The sequence below is a fragment of the Schistocerca piceifrons genome, chromosome X (genome assembly GCF_021461385.2).
Source record: "Schistocerca piceifrons isolate TAMUIC-IGC-003096 chromosome X, iqSchPice1.1, whole genome shotgun sequence".
Classification (NCBI taxonomy): domain Eukaryota; kingdom Metazoa; phylum Arthropoda; class Insecta; order Orthoptera; family Acrididae; genus Schistocerca; species Schistocerca piceifrons.
Genome location: NC_060149.1, coordinates 898446579 through 898474276, shown reverse-complemented (window position 1 = coordinate 898474276; position 27698 = coordinate 898446579). Strand labels below are relative to the sequence as shown.

Sequence of the window (27698 nt, the reverse complement as noted above, 5' to 3'; positions counted from 1 at the left end):
TTTTTGCTAACACAATGCCCTTCTAGTAATGAGGAATGAATAAAAATGTTGTCTATGGTTGTTCTACTGTTCCCTTGCACTCTCGTTGGAAAGAATACGGTTTGCGTAAGATTATGTGAATTAAGGAGGTCTACCAGCATCCTTTTCCTTGCGCAATCACTTATACAATTAATGTTGAAGTCATCACATATAACTAACTTTTGGTATTTCCTATAAAGTGAACCAAGAACCTCCTCTAGCTTTAGCAAAAATGTTGTGAAGTCGGAGTCTGGGGATCTATAAATAACAACAGTTAGAAGTTTAGTTCCATTAAATTTAACCACACCTGCACAACATTCAAACACCTTTTCAGTGCAGTACTTTGAAACATCAATTGACTCAAATGGGATGCCGTTTTTCACATACATGGCTACTCCCCCACACCGCAAAGAGCTCCTAGAAAAGCTGCCAGCCAGCCTGTATCCTGGTAAAGGAAGCCTCTGAAATATCTCCTTATTGAAGAAGTGTTCAGATATACCAATAATTTCAGAGTCGACGTCTATAAGCAGTTCACTAACTTTATCTCTAATACCTTGTATAGTTTGATGAAATATACTAATTCCCTCATTACTCGGATACCTAAGCTTTGTCAAAAGTGGTTCCTTTGTTGGAGAGACTTCCCTTATGCAGGAATACCTATCAGCTGACTTCAGTCTAAAAAAGGTACAGCTCTAACACCCACTACTGCAGGAATTTTCCCATCATTGATCCCACCACCCCCACCTATGCTGTCACCTATAAGCTCTGCCAACCTCCCCTTCCCATACCTGTTGAGGTCCAGGCCATGTCTAGTGAAACCCGTCTTGCTTATAGACTCCACCGACACCACTGAAATGTGATTCATGCTTTCTGTCATCAGCGCACCCCCAAGTCACATGTTATTACGCCTGACGTCTGTATTGAGATGAGGCCGATCGTGACACTGAAACAGTTCCACGAAATGCACATTCGTGTTGCCAGTCTGAATGGCTATCTTTTCCAGGTCACCATCTATGTCATACTCCCCATCCCTATCAATACTATTACCAGCCCCATCCACAATCACTACCTGATCCTCTTTAGTAAAATCCCTACATAACCCATAACCCCCCTATGTTAACACTCACCTGAGCCAATCCTGCATTAGGCTTCACAATGCTGGTGACCTGGTACTCACTCCCCAACACTTCCTGCAACTGCTGGCCTACACCTCTGCGATGAAAACTACCTAACAGCAGAACCTTCTTCTTCCTCTTAGACTTTGCAACTGTCCTAGCCACCGTAACTGCTGAGGTCTGCTGCATAATTCCTACATCTACAGCTACTAGAGATTCCTCTCCGCTAGACTCTGACCGTTGGTCATATCTATTGCAAACACCAATAGTAAAACTATCTGAAAATCTTCTTCTCCTAGCAGATCTCTTGCCAACAGCCAGCTCCCATTCCCCAACCCCCTTCTCCCTCCTCATCCTATCTAGTTCCTCCTGTGCGTTTTTCAACTGCACCTGAAGGGCACAGATCTTACGCTCCTGCTCCTCTATCAACTTACTCTTGCTACATAACCTGCAGAATTATCACCGCACACTCCGCTGCAGAGTGAAAATCTCATTCTGGAAGCATCCCCTAGGCTGTGGCTAAGCCATGTCTCCGCAATATCCTTTCTTTCAGGAGTGCTAGTTCTGCGAGGTTCGCAGGAGAGCTTCTGTAAAGTTTGGAAGGTAGGAGACGAGATACTGGCAGAAGTAAAGCTGTGAGACCGGGCGTGAGTCGTGCTTCGGTAGCTCAGATGTTAGAGCACTTGCCCGCGAAAGGCAAAGGTCCCGAGTTCGAGTCTCGGTCGCGCACACAGTTTTAATGTGCCAGGAAGTTTCATATCAGCGCACACTCCGCTGCAGAGTGAAAATCTCATTCTGGAAACAAACTATTATTATTATTAACTCACTGTGAGTTTCCATTTTTCATACATATGTGAAAAATGTACCAGGCCCCAGATATTGGCTGTTGCCTTGCGAGCTATATAATAAAGTGGATACTACTAAACAACTTTTTCATCCTGTGATGTAAATTCTGCTGATAAGATGGATAAGCCGATCGCTGTGGCCGAGCGGTTCTACGCGCTTCAGTCCGGAACCGCGCTGCTGATACGGTCGCAGGTTCGAATCCTGCCTCGGGCATGGATGTGTGTGATGTCCTTAGGTTAGTAAGGTTTAAGTAGTTCTAAGTCTAGGGGACTGATGACCTCAGATGTTAAGTCCCATAGTGCTTTGAGCCATTTGAACCATTTGAAGATGGATAGGTTACTCCTGTGACCGACACATTTGATGTTTGAGGGTATAGCATGATAACAACGTTGCATTTCGCAGAGTATTTGTGGTACGTAAGTGAATAATAGATCAAGCACCAATAAACTGATTTAGAGATAATCAACAAAATGTGTATAGCACGTATACAAAAGCAGTGTTGAGGATCACTAAACAAATACGAAAACTGCACAGGTTTCTTGTCCTATATGTGTTTTTATTCTACGTAATTAGGTTTAACAACAAAATAATACAAAATCCGAAGAAAATGAAACGTTCTGTATGCAATGGCTTTAACATAAATAACGATACAAATGCCATCGTTCCCATTTTCACTCATTTCACAAGGTTCTCGTAAAAATTCATTTTCTCCTCTAGAGCTAAATCCCTTCTCTTTTCTTCACACACCTAAATTCTCAGTGTAGTGTTGCCAGATGCATCTGTTGGAGATCAGAAGGCTTCTCCTTCATCTTCAAGCTGTAATGGACCTTGAACTCTTCAGCTGCACTAAGAGCTGCCCGAATTTGCAGTACCCCTAGCTGCTCAGCGGTCAGTCTGGTCCACTGTGCTTTTGAAATACACTTTGATGAACTTCACATATTTTTCAGCAGCTGACATAAAGAAGTAAAAATCTGCTTTTTCATAACAGTCTCTGTGAATGATGTTGTGTGCGTAGCCTCAGTTAAAAGGCGAACTACACTGAAGGGCCAAAGAAACTGGTACACCAGACTAATACCGCGTAGGGTCCCCACGAGCACGCAGAAGTGCCGCAACACGACGTGGCATGGACTCAACTTATGTCTGAAGTAGTGCTGGAGGGAACTGACACCATGAATCCTGCAGGTCTGTCCATAAATCCGTAAGAGTACGAGGGGGTGGAGATCTCTTCTGAACAGCACGTTGCAAAACATCCCAGATATGTTCAATAATATTCATGTCAGGGGTTTTTGGTGGCCAGCAGAAGCGTTTAAACTCACAATAGCGTCTCTGGAGCCACTCTGTAGCAATTCTGGACCTGATGCTTGAGCGCCTCTTTAGCTAGAACAGCACTATTGCCTTTTCAAGTACACTTCTTTCCTTCGCTGCGTAGTTTTTTCCTTTCACTTTGAGCACTACCTTCACCTCTCTCCCTCCATTTAGTTGCAGTTTTCCTTTCTATTTTGCAATATTGTGTATTAAGTATCTGTAATACACTGCTGGCCACTGTAAATGCAACACCAAGAAAGACAAGAGGTAGCACAACAAAATTTATTTTGTAGATAACATGTTGACCAAGTATCAAATGATTACGTTTACAGACGTCTGTGACATGTGGTTCCTGCCAGAATCAGTAGCCAGAGTAGCCGCTATTGTTGGAGATCACCGCTGCCACATGTCTCGGCATTGAGTCAAAGAGACGTTGGATGTGTTCCTGGGGTACAGCAGCCCAAGCAGCTTCCACACGTTGCCAAAGATCATCTGGTGTGGCAGCTGGGGATGTAATCTGGGTCACTCGTTGAGCAACCATGGACCACATGTTTTCTATCGGCGAAAGATCCGGAGAGCGAGCCGGCCAGGGAAGCACTTCAATCTGGTTACTGACGAAGAACCTTTGGAAAATGCGTGCCACGTGCGGTCGGGCATTATCCTGTTGAAATATGGCTGTGGCCGAGCCCTGAAGGTAAGGAAGGACAACTGGCTCCAGCACCTCGGATATGTAGCGCCGGCTATTTAAAGTACCGGCAATGCGTACTAGAGGCGTGCGAGAGTAATATCCAATACCGCCCCATACCATAATACCCGGTGCAAGACCAGTGTGGCGGTGCATAATGCAGCTGTCCAGCATCCTCTCTCCACGGCGTCTCCACACTCGAATCCGACCATCGTGGTGCTGCAGACAGAAGCGTGCCTCGTCAGTAAAGACAACGTCATTCCATTCTGCCATCCACATCCGTCTGTCATCACACCATTGGCGACGGAGACGTCTGTGGTTCTGCGTCAATGGTAGACGAAGCAATGGACGTCTTGCGGACAGACCACTCTGCTGTAAACGGCGTCGAATGGTACGCGCAGACACTGGATGATGCGTTACAGACGCAATGTGCTGTGCTATGGTTCGGGATGTCACTGAGCGATCCGTCACTGCCATTCGCACAATTTGCCTATCAGCACGTGCAGTGGTGCACCGAGGTGAATGCGATCGACCACGTCGGTCCGTCGTACCCTCCTGCATCCAATGGTCACATATCCGCATTACAGTTGTTTGGTTTCTTCCAACACGACTAGCGATTTCTCTGTATGATAATCCACAATCTCGGTAAGCCACTATCCTTCCTCTGTCGACCTCGGATACTTGATCAAACGATGTTCGCTGTTGTCTACAAGGCATAACTGATCGTCTTGTGAAACAACCACAAGGTAAACACACGTGCCGAACGTACACTCATCGAAATCGCCAAGCCTTAAATGGCGCTATGAGGTGGCGCCACAGGCGCGCGTGATGTGCGTCTGCGCTGAAATTCTAATCAGTTGCATATCTCATCGCTGCAAACCCATGGTGTAAATTTCACTTCATTCGGATGCTTCCTTCAGGGTGTTGCATTTACGGTGGCCAGCAGTGTAATTACTTCAGCAATGTCCAAAACCTAACAGAGAACAGAAAGTTGGCGCATGATTCTTTGTTTAAACATCGATGTTGGCATCTTCAAATTTTGTAGTAGATGTTGGTGTCAGCTGTAAACACTGTTTCCCGCTGTTCTGGCGCTTGTACCAGAATGTATGTTATTGCCCTTGGCGTTTACAGCGGAATTTCACCAATAACTCAAATTTTCAAGTTTTGGAGCTTGACCCGTTATTTACTTAGAGGCCGCATTTGTTGATTAGTTATTTTACTTGTATTTAAAGATATGAGTGCGGTTCTTGTTGAACCGAATCCAGGAATCTTAAAAAAGACATCAATAAAGCTGGCTGCGGATTTTCTCCGAGGTCATTATGTCAATTTTTGCGACGACGATGTCATTACAAACCGGTATTGGACTCAATAAACCATGGGGCCGTGTCCTTTTTCAAATGAAGTAGAGCAGCATTTGCTTTAACTAGTTTAGATAAACCACGGAAAACCAAGGTCTGGATGGCAGGATGGAGATTTGAAGCACCGGAAGCATTGCTCGCAGCTCATACTCCGTGCTTCAGTGGTGTGGCGACCGCGGCTGCAAGCACTCATGGATGTGAGGCGCACCGGTCCCGGATTCATAAAAAAAAATGGTTCAAATGGCTCTGAGCACTATGGGACTTAACTTCTGACGTCATCAGTCCCCTAGAACTTAGAACTACTTAAACCTAACTAACCTAAGGACATCACACACATCCATGCCCGAGGCAGGATTCGAACCTGCGACCGTAGCAGTCACGCGGTTCCAGACTGTAGTGCCTAGAACCGCTCGGCCACTTCGGTCGGCCCGGATTCATCCACTGCCATATTATTACCTCGCTCTAAATAACGATTGCTAGCCTCACTTTGCACCGCGAGGCAGGGTTAAAACTGTCACTATTTATTTATTTAGCGTATGACGTTACATGCAAGTAGGTGTGCAGACTTAATACGCGGAAAGTACACTAGCGTTTAAAAGCAGCCGGCCGGAGTGGCCGTGCGATTCTAGGCGCTACAGTCTGGAACGGAGCGACCGCTACGGTCGCAGGTTCGAATCCTGCCTCGGGCATGGATGTGTGTGATGTCCTTAGGTTAGTTAGGTTCAATTAGTTCTAAGTTCTAGCCGACTGATGGCCTCAGAAGTTAAGTCGCATAGTGCTCAGAGCCATTTGAACCATTTTTTTAAAGAATTAACACCTTTTCACAAAAATAGTAAGGGCATAAAAGAAATTATATGTCAACCTCAAAATGTTCATTCTATTCTATCGCCGATGCAGGTGTGTCCACGGAGTCAGTCCAGTTTCCTTATAAGAGCATAAAAAACACTCGGGGAGGGGGGGAGGGATAATGGATGGACTGCCTCGGAGCGCCACAATCGTAGTCCCGAAATGTTATTCTTCCCCAGTTTTCTAGTGAATCTGCGCAGGTGCTATCCCCAGAGCGCACCCGGTTTAGTGCCATTTTGAAGTAGTTCAGCCAGACGTAAAGACGGTTGGGGGAAATTTAGACGTCTGCGGCTTAGTTGCAGGAGATCGTGACGGATTGTTAGGCCTATATTCTTTCAACACTTTTTCTAAATTCGCAAAGGAGAGCCTCTTTTCTGCGTATCTCCGGAGCTAACAATTCAACTACTTTGAAAGACTCATAGCTCCAACTATTAGACTGGAAGAAATACATGGCAAACAGTGACTACACTGCCCCCCAGCTGCTCCCTAGCAACCAACCTCCGCCGATAACCTCCTCCATTAACAAAATAGGAAAACAATTAAAATTCGAAAAGAGCAAAAGACGCGTAAATGCACACTTGAGATATACGAGCAGTAGGTCGCTCCTTAAAATCAGTCGCTGTTTAACCAAGCCTTGGAGCTGCTCAAACGTGACTTTTGATTCGGGAAATAAGTCCAGGATGTTATCAAGATCATCATTTAAGTATAACTTAATTTTCTAAATCAGCAGTCAGATGTAAAACTTGTTTAATCCTGCCTAATCGTCGAATAAGGGGTGTCTAGAAACCAGCTTTCTCGGATCGCTAGACAACAATTCAAGCAAATCGTATTAATGAGTTTTATTACGAAAAGTACATGATAATACTTAACCTTGTGTTTAACAGGTGTGTCGCAAGTGTAGGGTGACAGACAAAATCAACAATGTTGTTTAGTATGTACAATTCCTAAGTCACCGGTCTTGTAGTGCCTAATCTTGATGCTGCTGTAGAACTAGGCTGCGACCAGTCGGCGCTGCGCTTATGTCCTCTTCGCATAGACGGCACTGCCGTCGCGTTGTCGTCCTGGAGAGGAGTCGGTCAGCGTGCGATTGGCTGACGTCTCGTCACAGCCCTCTGTGCTCTCTCGTTTCCGACTGGCGTCCCGGCGCTTCACTTTACGCCGTAACAAATTCAAATGTGTGTGAAATCTTATGGGACTTAACTATTAAGGTCATCAGTCCCTGAGCTTGCACACTACTTAATCTAAATTATCCTAAGGACAAACACACACACCCATGCCCGAGGGAGGACTCGAACCTCCGCCGGGACCAGCCGCACAGTCCGTGACTGCAGCGCCCGAGACCGCTCGGCTAATCCCGCGCGGCACGCCATAACAAAACTGGCTCATATAGACGACTGTCCACTGTGAACGCCGAATGACAGCTCCCTGTTTTGACTAGCGGCCATTACTGAAACCTGCGATAAAGGGATGGACTTTTATACTCGAACTATATCGTTATCAATGGCGAAAACTGACACACTTGAACGTGTACGTTGACCGAAGCAAAAATAGTTGGAGTAATAATGGGTTCTAAAACGAGCAGTTGGCGAGATAATTGGAAATATGCGGCTCCGAGCAGTCACTGTTTTTAATATGAAACGTTGTCTTAGTACAAATGTATTTAAAATGTAAAGTATTCGATGAAGCAGCCCTGTATTTGCACTCAAAGTTTACCTGTGGCCTGCTTCAACAAGAATACAGTACTACATTAACACGTTACGTTCCACAATTTAGTGTACACTCGTACATGTCAAATGAAGCGTTCCGTGGGATTTGGATGCAATAGTGCACTCGTCTCTGCAGGGAAATACGATGACTTTTTTCAAACGTAGCCGGAAATTCTCGTAAATCTGACAAGACTGTACAGTACGCTGCTGCAGGTCTTCAACCGTATGGGAGCGCTGTGCACTTCGTTTTTGAGGTTATTTGACACGACCCCGTACGGAAAAATCTAGAGGGTTTGAGTGGTCGAGGTGTTGCGTCACTTACCGATTCCATCCCACGGGCGTCACGGCAACAGAATTGTAAGTTTCCGTCTGACGCCGATGGCAGTCGAGCGGGATCTGGTGGACCCGAGCGTGCGCACCCGCTGAGCCACACGTCCAGTGGCTCGGTACCACTAGCGCCCTCTACCGCCGCAATATAGGACAGCCCACTCGCACTAGGGAGCCGCTTCTCTTCAGAATGCGCCGACTCCATCCTTCGTGCCTTAATATGGCGAACCTCACCCTAGTTGTTCAAATGTGTGTGAATTCCTACGGGACCAAACTGCTGAGGTCCCTTGACTTACACACTACTTAAACTAACTTACGGTAAGAACAACACACATACCCGTGCCCGAGACAGAACTCGAACCTCCGGCTGGAGCACCCTAGTTGACATCGTTAGTTGGACTCTATTTCTTATTACTTCGTACATTTGTAGCAATACAAATTAATTAAGTCTTCTCTTTGTTGTTTCAACTTGTTCGCCGATCATTTCTGCTCCTGTCCAGCTTTCTTACGATGACAGTTGCCGGATCACTCTGTAGCACCTCTCCTTACCGTTGTGTACAACACGAGCTACAGTCCTGGCTCGATGTATTCGTGTCGGATCGTATTAGTGCGTTACATCGGCAGCAAAATGTACCGGTGCTCACCGTGCGGGACTCACATTCCCCAGCCACGCACTACGGCTGAAACTTGAGACGAATTAGACGGGAACATAATAGAAAGGTTTACCCTTCAGATAAATTTTTACTCACTAGGACAATATTTCATACTGAAGTCAGTGGCTGCACATCCGCAATTTCCTCTCACATTGTTCGTCGGCGACCCCTCGTTTACTTTTTTTGCCTCTATAACGCGTGCTTGAACAACTGCCGCTAGCACGTGTGTCGGTGTCGGTTGGCAGGTGGCGGACACGCCGCAGGAGATCCCGTTCCTGTCGATCCTGCAGCACCTGCTGCGCGTGGAGCCGCGCGAGCCCATCAGCGACCTGGTGTGGGACGCGGCCGAGCGCCTCGTGCACCGCGCCACGCTGCTCGAGTCCCGCAGCGACGCGACGCGGCTGCTGCGGTCGCCCAGCGTGAGCGCGGCCAGCAACAAGGCGCAGGCGGGCTGCCACTGCGCCTGCCACTCGTCGCGCAAGCAGTCGGCCGCCTCGCCGCCGCCGCCGCCCCCGCCGCCGCCCGCCGCCGCCGCGCCCGCCTGCCCGCCGCCCCCGCCGCCACCCCCGGGCCCGCCCCCGCCGCCCCCGCCGCCCGCCGTCGGCGTCGCGCCGCCCATGGGGGGAGCGCCGGTGCCGCCGCCGCTGCTGGCCCCGGCGAGCGCGCCGCCGCCGTGCAGCCCGGAGCCCACGGACTGCGCCGGCAAGCTGCTGCCGCAGCAGGAGACGCCCACCCCGCGCGCCAAGATGAAGACCATCAACTGGAACAAGATCCCCAACCACAAGGTACGTACGCACGCTGCGTTCACAGTCGCACCCGAGATCGTCCGATAACATCGGCCGGCAGCTCGGTCACCACAGACGTCCAATCTCCTTCGTCAGTTTTTTAAGGGATCGAGGGGGTTAAAAAATAAAATAGAATAAAATTTTAAAAAACGCACCGTGAAGGAATTATGCGAATGGGACGGAAATGGATAGATTTTATGTACGTGTACAAACGGACGATGATTACAATTTCAGAAAAATTGGGTGATTTATTCGAGAGAAAGAGCTTCACAAATTGAGCGAGTCAATAACGAGTTGGTTCACCTCCGGCCCTTATGCGAGCAGTTACTCGGTGCGGCATTGACTGTTAGAGTAGCTGAGTGTCCTTTGTGTAAAAGGCAGCTGTACTACACCTATAAAACTGTTACACTTGTCACTAGAAATAGGAAATTAGAAAAGAAAAATACTCGATTTAAGAAGGGCGATAGAAAAAGAAGGGATAGATTGAGTAATAGATGTCCCTTCACCTGCGCTCGCGGTTATTAAAGGACGGACAGTCAGACGGACAACAAAGTGATCGGATAAGTGTTCCATTTTCACCAAATGAGATACGGAACCTTAGAAAATTAGGTGAAAAATGAAATGAATCATTTTCATTTTAACTGGACATCAATCAGATTCAGGTGCAGTTATTTTTTTAAGCAATTTCAAGAGTGAAGAGTAAAGAAAATAGAAGCTTTTGGGTTCTTCCCTCGTATTCTGTAACAATACTGTAATCCTTCTAGAATAAAGTCCATAACTCTCATGTGGGATATGTACATACACTAAGGTGACGAAAGTCATGGGATACCTTATAAAGTAATGTCGGACCACCTTTTTCCCGGCGTAATGAAGCATCTTGGCGTAGAATCGACTCAACAAGTCTCTGGAAGTCCCCTGCACTCTATAGGTGACTCTATAGCCGTCCATAATCGCGGAAGTTGCCAGTGCAGGATTTTGTGTACGAACTAACCTCTGGATTATGTCCCATTCCTGTTAGATGGGGTTCATGTCCGGGGGTGTGGGTGGCCAAGTCATTTGCTCGAATTGTTCAGAATTTTCTTCAAAACAATCACGGACAATTGTTGCCTGGTGACATAGCGCATTGTCATCCACAAAAATTCCACGGTTGTTTGGGAAGATGAAGTCCACGAATGGTAGCAAATGGTCTCCAAGTAGCCAAACATTAACATTTCCAGTCAGTGATTGGTTCATTTGGACCAGGGCCTAGTTAATTCCAGGTAACCACAGTCCACACCGTCATGGACACGCCATGGGAGGAAAGTCAATTCAATACACGAGGGCGTTCAGAAAAGTAATTCCTCCGAATTTTTTATGTGAAAACCTTTAAGGCTTTTAAAATGGAACAAACATTATTAACATTCTATACTTTTAATCTTAATGTCTACATATTTGCAGCCCTCTGCCGCTAGAGGGCTCAGAATTGTAGGGCGGTGTGTAACGTAACTATATCGGTGCGTGAGAAACAGCGTGCTGTAATCGAGATTCGAATTCGAAGAGTTCGTCCACACATGGAGCACTCTCTCCTTCAGTATAAAAACGCCAAACCACTCACGAGCGTTGCGACATCTGCAACAATTCGATGCCTTGGTTTCGCTGTCATGGATCATCCTCCACTTGGTCTCATCCGATTTTCATCAGTTTCCAAAACTCAAAGGACGCCTTCGAGAACTCCACTTTGATACTGATGAAGTGGTGCAAGCAAAGGTGAGGTTGTGGCTCCGTCAACGAAGTCATTCTACAGTGACGGAATCAACAAACAGGTCTCGTAAACAGCGATAAATTCTCCCCTCAGTACCTAGCTTGTATCTGAACTCATGGCATCTTGTTTTTTTAGTTTTTCTGTGTTGAAAATGTTGAAGAAACATTCAGAGATGTTTCATCTATTAGCAAAGTGCTTCCTCACTAAAAAGAAAAGCGACACCTCCTCAGTCACAGGCATTGTTCCCTGCGTCTGATGGTGACATCCCCGTCACCATCATATCATTGTGGTTTATTACTTAATTCAACTGGAGTCTGCTATAAGGGCCGTCTTCTTAAGAAAGGCCAGTGATGCTACCACATCCTTACCACACTGTACAAGTGGAGTTTTAGAGGCCCCCTCCCCGATTTTTATCCGAGTTTTTTTTTTTCTCTCCTGCTATTTCGTATCGTATCTCGACTTTTCCATAGCGTCAGTTACGACAGTGACCCTTTTTCTTTGCAGAGGCTGTGGGGTCTATAGTCTCACTGTCCCTATATGTGGACGACTTTTGTACTTACTGCAGTTCTTCGACCACGAATGTTGTTAAACACCAGATGAAAGGTGCCATCAGGAAAGCACAATCCCGGGCTATCACCCATGGCTTCCAGTCTTCCACTGCAAAGACATATGTTGCGCACTTCAGTCGAAGTAAAACTGTTCATCCACACCCATAACTTTACCTTCGTAATGAACTGCTCAGTGCGGCAGAGTAATATCGTTTATTTGGAACTTTTATTTGATACTCTGCTGACACGGCCACTACAGTTCCGCCAGGTAAAAGGGAAGTTTCAGTCGAAATTCAACACACTCTGCTGCCTCAGCCTCACCTTATCATGTACGGTCCACTCCACTCTCTTGCGTCTGTACAAAGTACTAGTTCTATCTAGAGTGGAGTACGAATGTCTTCCTTATGAATCTCCAGCCACTTTGACGTTACAGCTGCTGGACCTGGTTCATCACTGAATGATACGTCTCGTGGTTGGCGCCTTTGGATGAGTCCTGTAGACAGCCTCCTGGTAGAAGCTGGGATTCCTCTTTTACGGATCAGAGTCCCCCTTACTAAATCATACAATACGAGTCCTCAGCTACACTGAACACCCAAATCACCATATTCTCTTCTCTGCCATGGGTGATTCACCTTCCACAAGGACGACCCTGATCTGATATTCCAGCAGCACTTTGTTTGGAGTCTCTTCGCTGTGATCTCAGTCTCCCTCCATTGAACCCTCTCGTCATGTTTACTTCCCGAACCTCTCCTCCCCTCCCCCCATGGTGCATATGTTATTCGAATATCTGGTTGGTCCTTTCATTTGGGCCAAAGAAAACGATAAACCCCTCAGAATTTTGGCGTTTGTTTCTACCAGTTCTTGGCGAATTTCATGATTCGACAGTAATTTAAACTGACGGCTCATTGGTCAGTGATCTCATCGGCTATGCCTGGTGGCCACGAAAAACACTCACTTCAGTGTAGATGTAGTATTTTTACAGCAGAATTAGTGACCATTAACTGAGACCTACATTACACTCGCAATTTCCTAATCTATAGTGACTCTCGATTGCACTCCTCTGGACCCAAAGTCATGTAGGGATTCTGGGAAACGATCTTTGAGATTGGTTAGCAAAGGAAGCTACCGAGATGGAAACCCTGGAGATGAAAGTACCTGGATCCAAATTGTGGTCGACGTCTTCATCTTTTGGAGGCTCAGAATGAGGAATGGCCCACTGTGGCCGCTATGAACAACGTCTTTCCTCATCTGCTTTATCTGTTGTCCAGAGCAGGTGGACGTAATGCAATAGTTACTGTGTTTACATCTAAATGGCCTTTATATCTTTTCCTGTTAGTTACGTGAGCAGAACTGTTTGGTGTCAGTCAAAACAATAACATCATTGACCGACATAAACTCGATCTTTTACACTATGTTCCTTTACTAGGTCGTGGGCAAGAGGAACATATGGTCACTCGTTGCTGAAACTCACGAGCATTCTCCGATGGAAGAGCTAGACTGGGCTGAGATGGAGGGCCTCTTCTGCCAGCAAGTTCCGGCGGCGTCGTCCACGCAGGCGTCTCCCCGGCTGGGCCGAGATGCTGCCGACACCGACCCCAGGCGTCGCAAGGAGTCAGCCGAGGTAAGCCCGAGTAGCAAAACACATACTGAACAAACCACATCACCTACTATTACTTCATGTTTTTCTGTACTGTGCAATTGACTGAGACTTTTTGCTCTTCGGTGTAGTTATTATAAACTTTTATAAAATGTGTCTTTCACAGGGTGTCCCCTACGTGCCTCACCAGATTATTTTCTCGGAAACGGTTCTTGCGAGCTTTTTGCGTATAACACGTTTTAAGAAAACCAACAGGGGTGAACTGAGTGGTGAACACCATATTTCTAGTGTTCCACAACCACAAGAGACAAATCTGTTGTTTTGTAGTACTTTCCAAACAAAAAGATTATTTCCAATTTCAGTATAGTGTTTTTTAAATGTAGAACGGGAAAATTCATTTATTTCAAATAAAAAGAAATGATCTTTTTATAACTACAATATAGAAAAGGAATTTTTGAGAACATCCAAATTTCTGTTACTTCCCTTAAGCGCTTGCTGTTCATCGCGTCAGTTCCAGGAAGATTATTTTGGTGGTACCATAGTATCGAGACAACGTACTAAAAATTTCAAGACATGAACATGTTATTCTGAGATCAAATATTCAACCGTATTCCAATTTGAAATTTTAAAGTTTTCTTTGTTTCCTCCAGTTTCCTGCAGATTTTAGCAACCATTCAATTCTTCCATAGTGGTTTCCTTATAACACAGTAACTGACTAACGGTGCGAGTACAATTTTCGAATAAAAACGCTCATACAGTACGTCTGGGACACTCGGTATAGACACTCATCAGCACAGCCTGGATTTTTATGTGATGTCAACGAGCAAAACACGTACATATTTATGTAATGAAAATGGATAAAGAATGAAAGGAAACATGTAATATCACGAAAATATTTTATTAAATATTTAACAGAAAACAATGATTTCAACTGAAGTCAACTTCTAAATGACACCATAGCGTATTACATTATCCTAATGTGCATTTAAACGTACCATAAATACGAAAAGTACATTAAGAAGTTTATTTTATACTACTTAAATTTTATTTCGAAAATATCTTCTATCTTACCTTTAAAAATCGTTTACTATTGAATCGGGTATTTTGACGCATCAGAGCACTATAAAAGTGAAAAATGTATGTTTATTTTCTTTTTTAGTCATTGTCTTAATACTGCTGTCTTCTTTTGTTTCAGATTGCACTGCTGGATGGAAAAAGGAGCCTTAATGTTAATATTTTCTTAAAGCAGTTCAGAAGGTATGAATTAGAATGAAAGTCATGTCAGTATGTAGAATACTAACACTCTATCCGTAGCAGAAGTGGCTAATGTTCCCTTGTGCCATGGCGCCCAGCTTGGAGCTGGCTGGGTCCAAATTCTGATCATAGATGAAAACTTTAACACAAGTATTTGGTGGGCTGGTGAAGATGTAGTGGCGTAAAGTTTATGATCACCAGACGTATAGCTCAAGTCCTGGATTAATTTACAATGCACTCTGCAGTGTCTTATAGGTAAGAGTTGACGTCGATTCGTCCTTTGGAAGAAGAAGAAGAAGAAGAAGAAGATGACGTAGACGATCCCATTAATGCTCTTAGATGAGAGCTAGGCTATGTACTAGCATCATCGTTCACCCTTTCCCTTACTTTCATCACAGCACGACAAATACAGCCCTACACTTCACAATCACTCGTCACAATCGTCCCCACCGAGCAGATACGAATGCCAAGAGAGTCCAAGAAAATTTATACAGGAGGGAGGTGCAATATCTCACATCGGTACTGTGACAATCAAACGAACGTGAGTCATAGAGCAGTTGCTAAAGTCATAGTATTGTCTCATTGCAATCAGCCACGTAAGCTAAAATTGGCTAAACGAGAAACTTAGCGGAATCACGAGAAATCACTTTAACAATGCGTTATCACAGGTGACAAATTATGCATTTTCGAATACGTTCTAGAAACAAAACGTCAAAGTCGAGAGTATCGGTTCCTTACTTATCTTAACACACCCCGTATACCCTCAAACCAAGCGGTGCTGTATACTCTCACGGGAAATCTACTAGGGAATCCGTCGTTTGCAGTTAACTGAAAGACCTGCAGTGTGATGTAGTAGTTCCTTTGAAAAACCTTTCCCACGGTGAACATTGTAGCAAATACTAACTGAAGTTTCGTTTTTGAGGTTCATCATGAAATTGTAAATTTACTATACTCCTTGCAATTTTGCCTTCATATGAGTGCCAATACAGATTCATCATGAATTATAAATTTGTTTGTAGCTTCACAATTTCATCATCGTCTGATTTTCAATACTGACAAGCTTTACAATAACGTAAAACGTTCTGGTGATAAGTTCCTGTGTTCATTGTAGAACTTGGAGTTCGAGAGAAAGCAGACAAGCGAATCCTCAAGTTACTACTATCTACTTTGTGACTGAATTAATTTTTTTGCCCATGTACACAATAATATGCCCCTCAGCGTTATCCAGAAACGTAAGAACATAAATATTTAAGTTAACGATTAATACATAAGTGTCTAGAGGTTAAGATTTGTATTGCTTGTTTCACATAGATATCATTTCGTATCTCATAACAATTAAATGCTTTGCTTTCAGTTCAAACGAGGATATTATACAACTGATCCGTGATGGGGCGCATGATGAAATTGGCGCTGAGAAATTAAGAGGTCTACTCAAAATTCTGCCAGAAGTCGATGAGTTGGAGATGCTAAAGTCATATGATGGCGACAAGTCAAAGCTGGGAAACGCAGAGAAGTTTCTTCTTCAACTCATCGATGTTCCAAAGTAATTAGATACCACATAAATTTTCACTTAATCAGTCATTCTTATACAAATTAGATCTATACCGTTTGTACCATTTAAACCATTGAATAGGATAATATTATGAAGCTTCAAAGCTGTCCTAATCTGCAGACTAATTAATGATAGCATGAGCGTTTTATTGTTTAATTCTTCATGTCTTTTCGTTGAAGAAGTAGATTTTTTTAATCGTGAAGTAGTAAGAAAAACGTATTGTATCTGTTTATTTCTCATTAGTTTTGGGCAGAGTCGTAGCAAACAAAGCTGTCACATAATTCTTGTGAAATCTATCAAAGATACACCTACATTACGACAGCTCTTTCATTTCCTCCGTTTCCCTCTTGAACAGCAATTAGGCATTCTTAATTACACATATATTAACACGAGAAGAAAAAGACGATGTATTTTTTCTGATAGTATTTCTGGTTTCAAAATGCTTTTTGTTACTTGCTTCCAGTAAACCACTTTTTGTTTCATTCTCAAATTCGTCTGTAGGCGTTAGTTATTATTAACCCACAAAAAATTAAAGAAATCTATGGTAGCTACGGTAGATTTCGGAATATCACCTACAGATTAGTGAAAAGTACAAACAATATTTTGATCACTTGTATTCAGCTGTTACTAGAATCAAAAATCCCATGTTTGCGTCATTCTAATACAATATTTCATTCATGTGCAGTTACAAACTTCGAATCGAGAGCATGCTTCTGAGGGAAGAATTCGCATCGAACATGACGTATCTAGAACCGAGCATTGGTGCAATGATTGTTGCTGGTGAAGGTAAGAAAACAAAATAGTTCATGGTTTTTATTTTACTGTCGTTCTCAGTAATACTAATGAAAATACCCATTGTTACAGATCTCATGAACAGTGAGCCATTGCACGAAGTCCTGTACATGGTCCTTGTTGCTGGAAACTTCTTAAACTCTGTAAGTGTTACATATTTGCGTAGTTAAATATCATACTATATTACAGGCAAGTTTTTATAGTATAGTTAATAAGGAACTTGGAAGAAATGTGTCGCTGCCATTCTTAAGCCTATACCTTCACCGGAGACAGCATTAAGCAACACTTTTTCATTCAGTTACCAACACATACTTCGTGATTGTTATTTAATCCCTCGAGAGTCAAATACTTCCAGCTACATTAGTTCAGACGGTCATGTTACAAAACCTGGATTATAGGACTTTGAATTCAGTTTCGTTCAGGAACTTAGCAATTGCTTAGCTAAGTAAGATCGCAGAGTTTCTATGAGGATTTGAAATTATGTAAAATAAGCGAACTATACAACACCCTGTCCTGCAATTGGAACCACAAATATGTTGATCCCGTGAGCATCACATGTGATGTTCTCAATTTGTGTTCACATTCCCACTTGTAATTAATAGCGATCTTTAGGTTAAGTCGCCATACCGTGTAGCTGTTATTGCGGAGAATGGAATCAAGCATCCAGCGCAAATACCCGGCCAATCTGCAAATACTCTTCTGATATTAACAGTTTCTAGTAATCACTTAAGCAAATGTTCATTATAATGAAAGTTGACAAAAGAAACTCTTGCCTCTGTCTGGAAACAAAACCAAGAACATTCAACAAGAAGTTATAGAAACTATAATGTGACCAAATTTGGTTCCACTTTGCTTACTACAGAGTACAGTTTTAGTCTAAAACAGTTTTTCGGTTGCAGTACTGGAAGTATTTCTTTTGTAGTTCCGTGTATGAGAGCGCGAATGAGTGTTTGGCCACTTCATAATACGTTGACGAAATCTTTTAAGTCTCATGAGAGAGTCATTTAACTCTATATTAATGAAATCGATAGTTTCCTTTGGTCTTAAAAGGTAAAAAAGATTAATGAATAATAGATTTACTGGAAGTTTATCAGTTCTTTGCTTTAATTGTAGACCCTAAAGTAAGTTAACAGAGGATAAATACGCTCCAAAAGTTTACAATGTAGAATTTGTAACAGAGCTACCAAATGTTTAAGCTGATAATCCGCGACGAACGAACGAGTGGTCAGATCTCGTTACTGCGGTATCTTTGCACTTTCTCTTGATCGATTTCAAAAAAGGCTGCGAAGAATAAAAGAAGGCATCAGTGTCTCGTATGGGGAGCGGTACCGAATGCAATTTGCTTTATTCACACACGATATCTTACAAATAGTAGATGTAGGTGAACAGCAAGATTTCGTCTTTCTAGATTTCCGAAAGGGATTTGACACTCCACCACATCGCCGACTAATAATAATCTAGATACGATATATACGGAGATTTTGACAGCAGTGTTACTGGCAGGGTGCATTTTTTATTAATAGAACCCTGTACCATACATTGGACAGCAATTACAACAGATACGAAAGAAAAATGGGCTGTGCTCCGACGACCGTGATAGAATCACTAACGTTGTCAGTAGGCACAAACAATTTATCATACTGGGTCAGACTCTCCGCTGCTGATGCTGCTGTTTACAGCAGGGATTCCCAAACTTCTTGTCACTGCGTAGCACTTGACTTTTTAGAAATTTGGGCATTTACATTTTAACGAACTCTGAGTTGGGGTGGTGGTCTTCGTAATAGGTACACCCCAATTACAGACGCAAAGTTTCTTCGTATCACGATGCCATTTAACGTAAAACCGCGTCCACAGCGAAAGCAACCGCAAGGCGCAGCTTCGCGCCGTGCATTTCCAGAACGGAACGGCGCTGAACTGCGCAGAACAGAGCACAGTGTTCGTAGGTGCGCAGCAGTGTTCCGGTGTGCACACGCGCGCTTGAATAACAGTGGAAAACGAGAATAGCCGCCCAACAGTGTCGCGCAAAAACGAACCGTTTTGATGTAAGGACACTGCGCGAAACTTATTCTTTGTTGAAGAGAGCGGCGCGGTTTGACATACACACACCAGCTGCGCCAATCCGCGCTGCGCCCACTCTCTTTCCATGCTTTTCCGTGGCACGACACAGCGCGGCCGGTTTGGAAGCAACGTAACACCCCATAAATCGACAATAACGACAATTAGCAGTTCACTATGTAATGACTACTGCAGCGCCACAGATTCGTACACAGCATAAGTTGGCAGCAGTTGCAGAGCGGCACGAAAACTGCCGAACAACTGTCGACAAAACCCGATCGCCAACGGCAAAACAAGATGAATTATTCCCCGCCAAGGCAGCGACGACTAATGAAGGGGTGGATGAGGATGGTACAGTCCGACATTCCTGCATACTTCGTACAGTGCGAAACAAACATTCTGGAATACATCCATTTTTTTTAAAATTATATAGATGCTACTGTTATCAGTTTTCTATCATTTTACTTCAAAAATAATGTAAGAGAATAATTATACTTACTTCATACTGTGTTTTGTTTACTTGTATGTGTACCACCTGAAATGTCACTGTGTACCACTAGTGGTAAGCGTGCCATCGTCTGGGAACCCCTGGTTTACAGTAAAGCAAAATTAGAGCATGTGTAGAGGTGTATAGACAGTCACTTCTTCTTCGCTCTGTATCCAACCGGAAAAGGAAAGGAAATCTTTCTCCAATACGCTCTGCACAGTGTATTGTGCAGTATTTATATTAGGGACAGATCATAAAATGTTTACATATTTAATTATTTTTATTTACAGGGCGGCTATGCAGGCAATGCGGCTGGTGTAAAATTGAGTTCTCTACAAAAACTGACAGATATCAGAGCCAACAAACCTGGCATGAACCTAATTCATTTCGTAGCAATGGTAAGCCCGCTACACTCACTATTATTTCAGTCTATTAAGTATATCATATTCCTCTAAACACTAATATGGTACTATTTACAGCAAGCAGAGAAGAAGAAGAAATCTCTCCTGAAGTTTCCTGAAGAAATGCAAGCACTAGAAGAGGCAACGAAGTAAGTTCCTCAATATTGTGTACTTAGAAAAGTGTCTCACGATGTAACCATCTGTTATTGACAATACATGATTTTCTGCTGTCAGTAAGTGGGAATGCAGAGGATCGATTAAAATATGTGATCAAAATCTTTGGCAGGTTTGTGTGGACATACTTATTCCAGAGCTTCTGCAGTTTCCACACACTTATATTCCACATCATGTATAAATAGTGATGGTTGAAATGTAGTAACTTCACAGCTGCTCCTAGAGCTAACTACTTTGACGGCAGTATGAAATTGAGATAATGTATTTTAGCTGGTAGTAAATGTCCCGGGTTGTATGGTTGTGGTCCGTGAAACTTTTCCGCTCCTAAAGTTTTATACAGGAGTGCGCTGTTCCTCGTCCTGCCGACTGACAGGTCAGACGTCAGAGAGCCACGTAAATACTGTGAAAAAGAAGCGTTGTACAGGCAGTGAGCTCAATACTAAACTGGAGACACTTCTCAAAAGTGTCATTGCATAGAAAACCGTGACAGGGTTTCGTGGGTATGCCATACTGACGAGGGGCATTCAGGGTTGTTGTTACTGATTGTGCTTGCCACTCTCAGGCGATTCTTCCGCTGAACTACAGCGCCACGTAGTATCACTAAACAGCAGTTTCATTTCTCCTGTTTAGTACAAGGATTTGACAGCTTGCCTCGATCCATCATGGTGGCTGTGGCGTATTGCATCCAGAGCCGTGCATCGTGCCACGTTTACCAAGCGAGCCCCGCTGCAGCCGACAGCTTCGGCCTGTTGCCCGCACCGCAGGTACAACTTTACCGCGCGAGCCGCGATACGCTGTTGAGGCCCGCGGCTCGTCAGATACAAGGCCGAGCCCAAGTGTCAACAAGGCTCAGTCCAATTGGGAAACAGGCAGCGGTGGGAATGTGTAACTGAATGGTCACACATGTGTGGAATGTGGAATTGGCTTCTTAATCGTCTGCATTCCTTTGACAATCGTGATGGTTTGATGTGCTATGAACAGAGCGTTCTTCATCATTTACAAAGAAAAATTACGTGTAATGTCAAATGATGGATGTATCACAAAAAGTACTTACTGTGACATGGTCGTAATTGAATTCAAAGCAAATGGTTTAATACCCCTAAACCTTTTATAACATGGCTAGGTCTAGTATGCAATATTTAAGTATTGTACACTTTTCAGTTAATCTGAAAGTTTTCATTAATGAACCGCTTGGCTCAACCCTTCCTCAGAATTCACTGAGGACGATCTGCATTCTTCGCGTGTGACGTAACTTTGATATCAGGAACCACAGAAGGTAAAGATAGTTTCAAATTACTTTCACTGTGAACTTTGTTTCTGGATTTATTTTTATATACGTGTAAGAAGGAAAAAGTGGTTCAAATGGCTCTGAGCACTATGGGACTTAACAGCTGTGGTCATCAGTCCCCTAGAACTTAGCACTACTTAAACCTAACTAACCTAAGGACATCACACACATCCATGCCCGAGGCAGGATTCGAATCTGCGACCGTAGCAGTCGCGCGGTTCCGGACTGCGCGCCTAGAACCGCGAAACCACCGCGGCCGGCGTGTAAGAAGGAAAAACATTTTCTCCATGATATGTGGACAAGACAGGTAATAAACTTGTTACCGTTTTATTTGATAACATTGGAAACGCCATCATTAAGTTTAATCAGAAACTTATTGGTCACAAATATTTACTTTCTGTAACTTAGTCATTGGAAGTTTCAAGCAGCTGCTCGTTTCAATTTACACTTCATGTAGATTCGAAAATTATTGTCTTTTTTAAGTCACTGCGAATCCAGTTGTTATTACTAGATAGAGCGGGGAATTAGTGTTTGAAATTTTTCCAAATCCATTCAAATGTTCCTTAATTTTATTCCTTAATTTTATTTCATCCGAAGTAAGATGAATTTCTACTAGGAAATCGTGAAGCATATCGAAGCACTCAATTTGTTTGGAATTTAGACATATTTCCCAAACTACAAGGCTTTTAACGAACAATTAATATGGTCTTGCACATTACACAGGTTTGTGTTTGGTCCGTGCAATAATAAATTTCAACTGTTGATTTTAACTAAATTTTTGTGAAACAAGCTACGATCGGAATCCAGACTTTGCCTAGTGAAAGGTGTATCTGGTGAGAAAAAGATAAACATCATATAGTACAAGAAAAGTTCTGCTGTGATATAACGGTCTTACATCCACGTTAGTCAATAGAAACTTTTAAATACTTAGGTTAGTATTACAAAAATTCGCTAATTAGTAGGATGGTAGAATGACCATTAATAAAATTAACTATTTCCACTACATCGTTAAGTACACAGATTTTTCATTTGCACCTAACAACAAGTTCATTTAATAATTATAAGCAACAGTGGAGATTTGAGTATCCATCATGTTGCTGATATTACAGCCATCAGTTATTTTAATATAAGACCGGAAGTGAAGCACTGTGTCGGTAAATACAGTGCGCAGTAAAAACCTGCTTGCAAAGAGGTCACAGAGATTTCGTTTCGCGCCTGCAACAGTGTGATGCCTGGTGGCCGGCCGGAGTGACCGAGCGGTTCCAGGCGCTACAGTCTGGAACCGCGCGACCGCTACGGTCGCAGGTTCGAATCCTGCCTCGGGCATGGATGTGTGTGATGTCCTTAGGTTAGTTAGGTTTAAGTAGTTCTAAGTTCTAGGGGACTGATGACCACAGAAGTTAAGTGCCATAGTGCTCAGAGCCGTTTTTGATGCCTGGTGAGCGCACGACTGGAAGAGCAACCGGGGGACTCGGGTTCTGGCGGCTGACCGGGCAGCCCAGCAGTCCCGGGCGGGCCGCTCAGGCTCTGTGCACGCCTCTGATGCGTCACCACTTGGTTTCGTGTACTGGTCTCTCCAGTTTAGTATTCAGCTCACTGAGTACAAGTTTAAGTAATCGGCAGAGATACTCCTTGTCAGAGATAAAACTTAAGCATGAAACTTAGTGATACATAGACAGTTGCTCTACAGAACCGATAGATAAGTTTTATCTTTGACAGATGACAGTCGATAGTTAAGTTATATCTTTGACAATAATTATTTGTGTCGATCACGCCTAGACTTCCACTGTGTCCCTTTTTCATAGTATTTATGTCGCTGTCCGATGTCTGACCTGTCAGTCGCCAGGAATCAGCGGAACGAGTAGTACTTCTGGATACGTCCAGCGTAGCTCTCGACGAAACGTTAGCAACAGAAAAGTTTCATGGACCACGACCATGTAACCTGAAAGATTTACCAGCAGCTTCATTGTATGATGACCCATTTTCCTTGTTCTTTCAGTGCGTTGATAATAATTAACCCACAACAAATAACGTTCAGGAGAACTTGATGAACATTTAGCTTCACATGTTCAGGAATTTCCACAACTCAGTTTCCTCTTTGTTGAATGTAATCTTCGCTATAAATGGTGAAATATAATAAAACAAGTGTAGTTACAAAACATGACTCGCTAAACAGGACTGCTATGCAAATTAACTGTGTAGCAAGTTACAGAGAATAGAATATTCCTTGCTTCAGGAACACATGAAAAAAGAGTTGTAGCTCAGAACGTGACACAAGTGCTTCAGATAAACACTACTCCTGAAGCTTCTGTGTTCTGCGACTTAAAGTTTTTCATTTCTTTCATTGTTAATTTTTTGCGAAAATTTATAAATGTTCCACACGAGTGTGTAGTTACAGCATTTCTAAGACATGCAGTACTAGGCACTACACATACCAAGATTTCTTTACGGCTACCTCGAATAAACATGTTGTTGCAAGCCCTCATCGACGAATCCGCAGAGAATCACTTTTTGTTAAGGAGAGCATGCTTTTCAATCCATTGTCTGAGAGTTATGCGCATGACGTATCCATAACGTACTGGGAATTAATAACAACTAGGTACTGTGACTGCCAGTCTTAAAGTGAATTCTTAATGTTGCGCTAAAATTTATGTTTCTAATAGAACTAAATAAAAGGTCCTAGAGTGAATTTTAATTCTACGATGAATCGTGCACTGGTCTGAAATCAGCGCACGCTCCGCTATAAAATGAAAACTCATTCTGGAAACAATCCCCTAGAATGCTGCCAAGGTATTTCTCCACAGATACCTTGGATTTAGCCCCATAAGGTATCCAGGAGAAGTTCGTGAAGTTTGGAAGGTAGGAGAAAGAGTTACTATTGGAAGGAATGCTCTGAGAGCAGGTGGTGGTAATACCTGGGTAACTCAGTCACTTCCAATAAAATATGAGTCTGGCTTGCCGTAGAAAAGGTATTTTATTTGCTTTCAGAGAGGAGTTCTGAAAATTTTGCAAGATGTATCATGTTTGTGTTTTGGAAAGGAGTTTTTTGGTTGTTATTTTGAAGAGGAATCGTGTTTGTTATGTTATGTTGAAGGTAGTATTACATGGTACGTATTGCCAAGACGGTCAGGAATATAGCGTGAGAAGCTAGCCACCGAAGGAAAAAAAAGATAAAATAAAAACGGTTGGCCGTAGGATATTTTTAATACGTGACCTCTATTTCAATTATTTCTCTCTTCTCTAGTGACCGCACTATCGACGGGATGTTAAATTCTTATCTTCTTTCCTTTTTCAATTATTTCTCAGCCTCCCGTTTAGCAAATATTTAAGAGTTGCATAGTCGTTCGGCTTCCACGTTACGTTGTAGTAAGTCTGTCATCGATGCGTAAGCTGAAGTGGTCCACAACTTGAAGAAAGGCAAAGACCCTAGCGAGGACACTTGACACACAGCTGCAGCATCGTGATGAGAATAAGGGAGTGGACCAGCAAATTATTTCTGCACAGTGGTCTTGAACTTGGTAACAAAGAAGGTTAGCCTACATTAGATCATCTTATAATGCTACACAAAAATGCTATTATGTTTCGGTAAATGGGTAAGTGTGTACAGAACGTATCATAAGGTCAAAAACCCAAAAAACGATTTTAGATTAAGTAACCGAAAAAGCAGAAGAAGAAAATAATAGTTTAGGTCAGAGAGTAGGAGAATCTCATGCCCATAACGTTCGAGCACAACAATTTATTATCCACGAGTGTTTCAAACATTTAACTCAGGAGTGCCTGATATTATTCCTCATATCATATTGTATCATATATTTATTAACAGCTAATTACTTTTTTTCCTTGTAGTGTTGACAGAAGAGCAAACAGTGGAAATTGTGACAGTTTTGTGGAATTTTTTTATGTTGATAATGCAATAAATCTGCAGGTACCGTCAGGGCATCAATTTCACAAACCTTTAATGTTGTACTGTTTTCTGTATTTCAAGGACAACCGTCGAACAGCTCCAGAACGAGATAAACGCTCTCGATGGCCGTATGAAGAAGATTCGAAAGCAAATCGACCTCCCGACTACAGAAATGGAGATAAAGTCTCAAATGTCTGACTTCTTAAAGGTACTACTCTTAACGGAAAAATTTAAATTAAGTGCCTTAGTAAATACTTACAAGATTACAGATTTCTTTTTTACATGTGAATTTTTTTGAAGAATATCTAAGCTAATTTACAATCATAATCTGTAATATTATGGAGTATTGGTTGTAGGGCTGCCATCTGCCATCTGCCGTATTGTACGGGACATCCCGTATTTGAAGTGAAAATTTTGCGTTCTTTATTATGAATTGTTGTCTCGTAAAAACCAACGTTTGTTTTTTCTGTCTCTAAATATTTTAAAATCCGTATTTGATTTGAGCCCGTTGAAATTCACAGTAGCCCCATTATTTTTTTTTTCTCTTTGGAGCCTCAGAAGCAGGAAATCGCGTGATCTATCGCCATTCAGTGGTAAAGTTGAGCATGCTGGTTTATTTACCTATTCTACTAATATTTTTTTCTGCATGTTTCGTCATAACTAGTGCATTGTACTGTACGTACTGCTAAATGGGTGTCAGTTTCTGTTACCAATTTCAGTAATTACCTCATTCTGTTAATGAAACTAATTATATTGTAATAGAAACTGGTCCGTAACACTGGATTTCAAAATGTTTATGAACTGTCCCTTATTTTTGTGGAAAATCCCGTATTTTTAGGTAAATGTCCCTTATTTCTTATACCAAAAAGTGGAAACTCTAGTTGGTTCGCCCTTGTACGTGGAGTCTTAATGCCGTTGGTACACTTGGTACGCAAAATATGTCCACATGCGCCGGGCAATTCTTGTAGATTAAGAAGAGATGGATCGTGAATCTGAGGTGCCACTCAGGTCACGTAGATTTGACATCAACGAAATTGGGATTATGATATCAAGTGATCTTCACCAGTATGCACCTCAAACCGTGCTTCAGCTTGCTGGCCTCGTTGTATGGTTACTCATAGTGTTGGAAGACGATGTATCCGATGTGGAATTCAATAGCCGTAAAAGGATGCAAAATTTCAGTAGTGATATGTCTGTAGATAACCAGAGCGGCGCAGTGGTTTGTGCAGTGGGCTAGCAATCGGGTGAAGTGGAGTTCAAATCTCAATCCAGCATTCTTGATGTAAGGTAGAGATGAGATACTGGCGGAAGTAAAGCTATGAGGAGGGGTCATGAGTCGTGCTCAGGTAGCTCACCTAGTAACGCCCACCTGGGTTCGAGTCCTGGTCCAGCAGACAGTTATAATCTGCCAGAACGTTTCATTCCTGATACAAGTTTCCTACATAGATTAGACGGAAAATGGAGACGGCTGATTTCCTTCCCTATCTTTTCTCTGTCCAAGTTTGTGTTCCGTCTTTAATGACCTCGTCGTGGTTGGACGTTAAATACAATCTCCCTTCTTTCTTCTTCAACATTTCTGTAGTTCACGGCCATCACGATCAACTACCGAGGATAACAGAGGGGCTCAGATGATCATTCACCGAAGCTCAATACTGCCGGCACCGTCTCTATGAATGCTGCCTTTTGGTGTTGCATCAGCGCCAACGAAAAATACGGGCCCCGCAACTAACTCGTGTGATGCCACATTAGTCAGCATGCCCGCCACACTTGGCCAACACTCGGCGATTTGCAGGGTTCACAGGAATTCAATGTGTAATTGAAAAGGTACCCACTAAATGTCTTAACTGTGTTATGTGCTATCGAGAGCTTGCGTTTAAACGCGCAATCAAGAATTATTCTACTCGTCTGAAATAGTTACTCGCTACACGCTGGCATACGTCAGACGTGCTGTGACATACGCGCCACGGCATGTCTTTTTCACGAGCCACGTGTCGCAGCAAGAACCGTACACACTGAGGTGAGGATACCAATATGCACATATACAGATGGCGGTAATATCGCCTACTCAAGGTACAAAAGGGCAGTGAATTGGCGGGGTTGTCATTTGTACCTAGGTGATCCAGGTGAAAAGCTTTCCGACGTAGCTACGGGCGCACGAGTATTCACAGACTTCGAATGTGGAATGATAGTTGGAGCTAGATGCATGGAACATTCAATTTCGGAAATCGTTGGGGAATTCAGTTTTCCGGGATTCGCAGGGT

At 43.1% G+C, this 27698-nt stretch overlaps 1 protein-coding gene across 1 annotated transcript in view; it reads left to right on the top strand.

Moving 5' to 3' along the window:
* LOC124721206 overlaps nt 1–27698 on the top strand; it is a 1098625-nt gene that overhangs the window by 1015679 nt on the left and 55248 nt on the right. Inside the window, exons 8-16 of the mRNA XM_047246056.1 lie at nt 9105–9644; nt 13360–13554; nt 14726–14787; nt 16139–16327; nt 17022–17122; nt 17201–17271; nt 19961–20068; nt 20150–20220; nt 25519–25645. Of these exons, the coding sequence (XP_047102012.1) occupies nt 9105–9644; nt 13360–13554; nt 14726–14787; nt 16139–16327; nt 17022–17122; nt 17201–17271; nt 19961–20068; nt 20150–20220; nt 25519–25645 (1464 nt within the window). The remainder of the gene's footprint in view (nt 1–9104; nt 9645–13359; nt 13555–14725; nt 14788–16138; nt 16328–17021; nt 17123–17200; nt 17272–19960; nt 20069–20149; nt 20221–25518; nt 25646–27698) is intronic.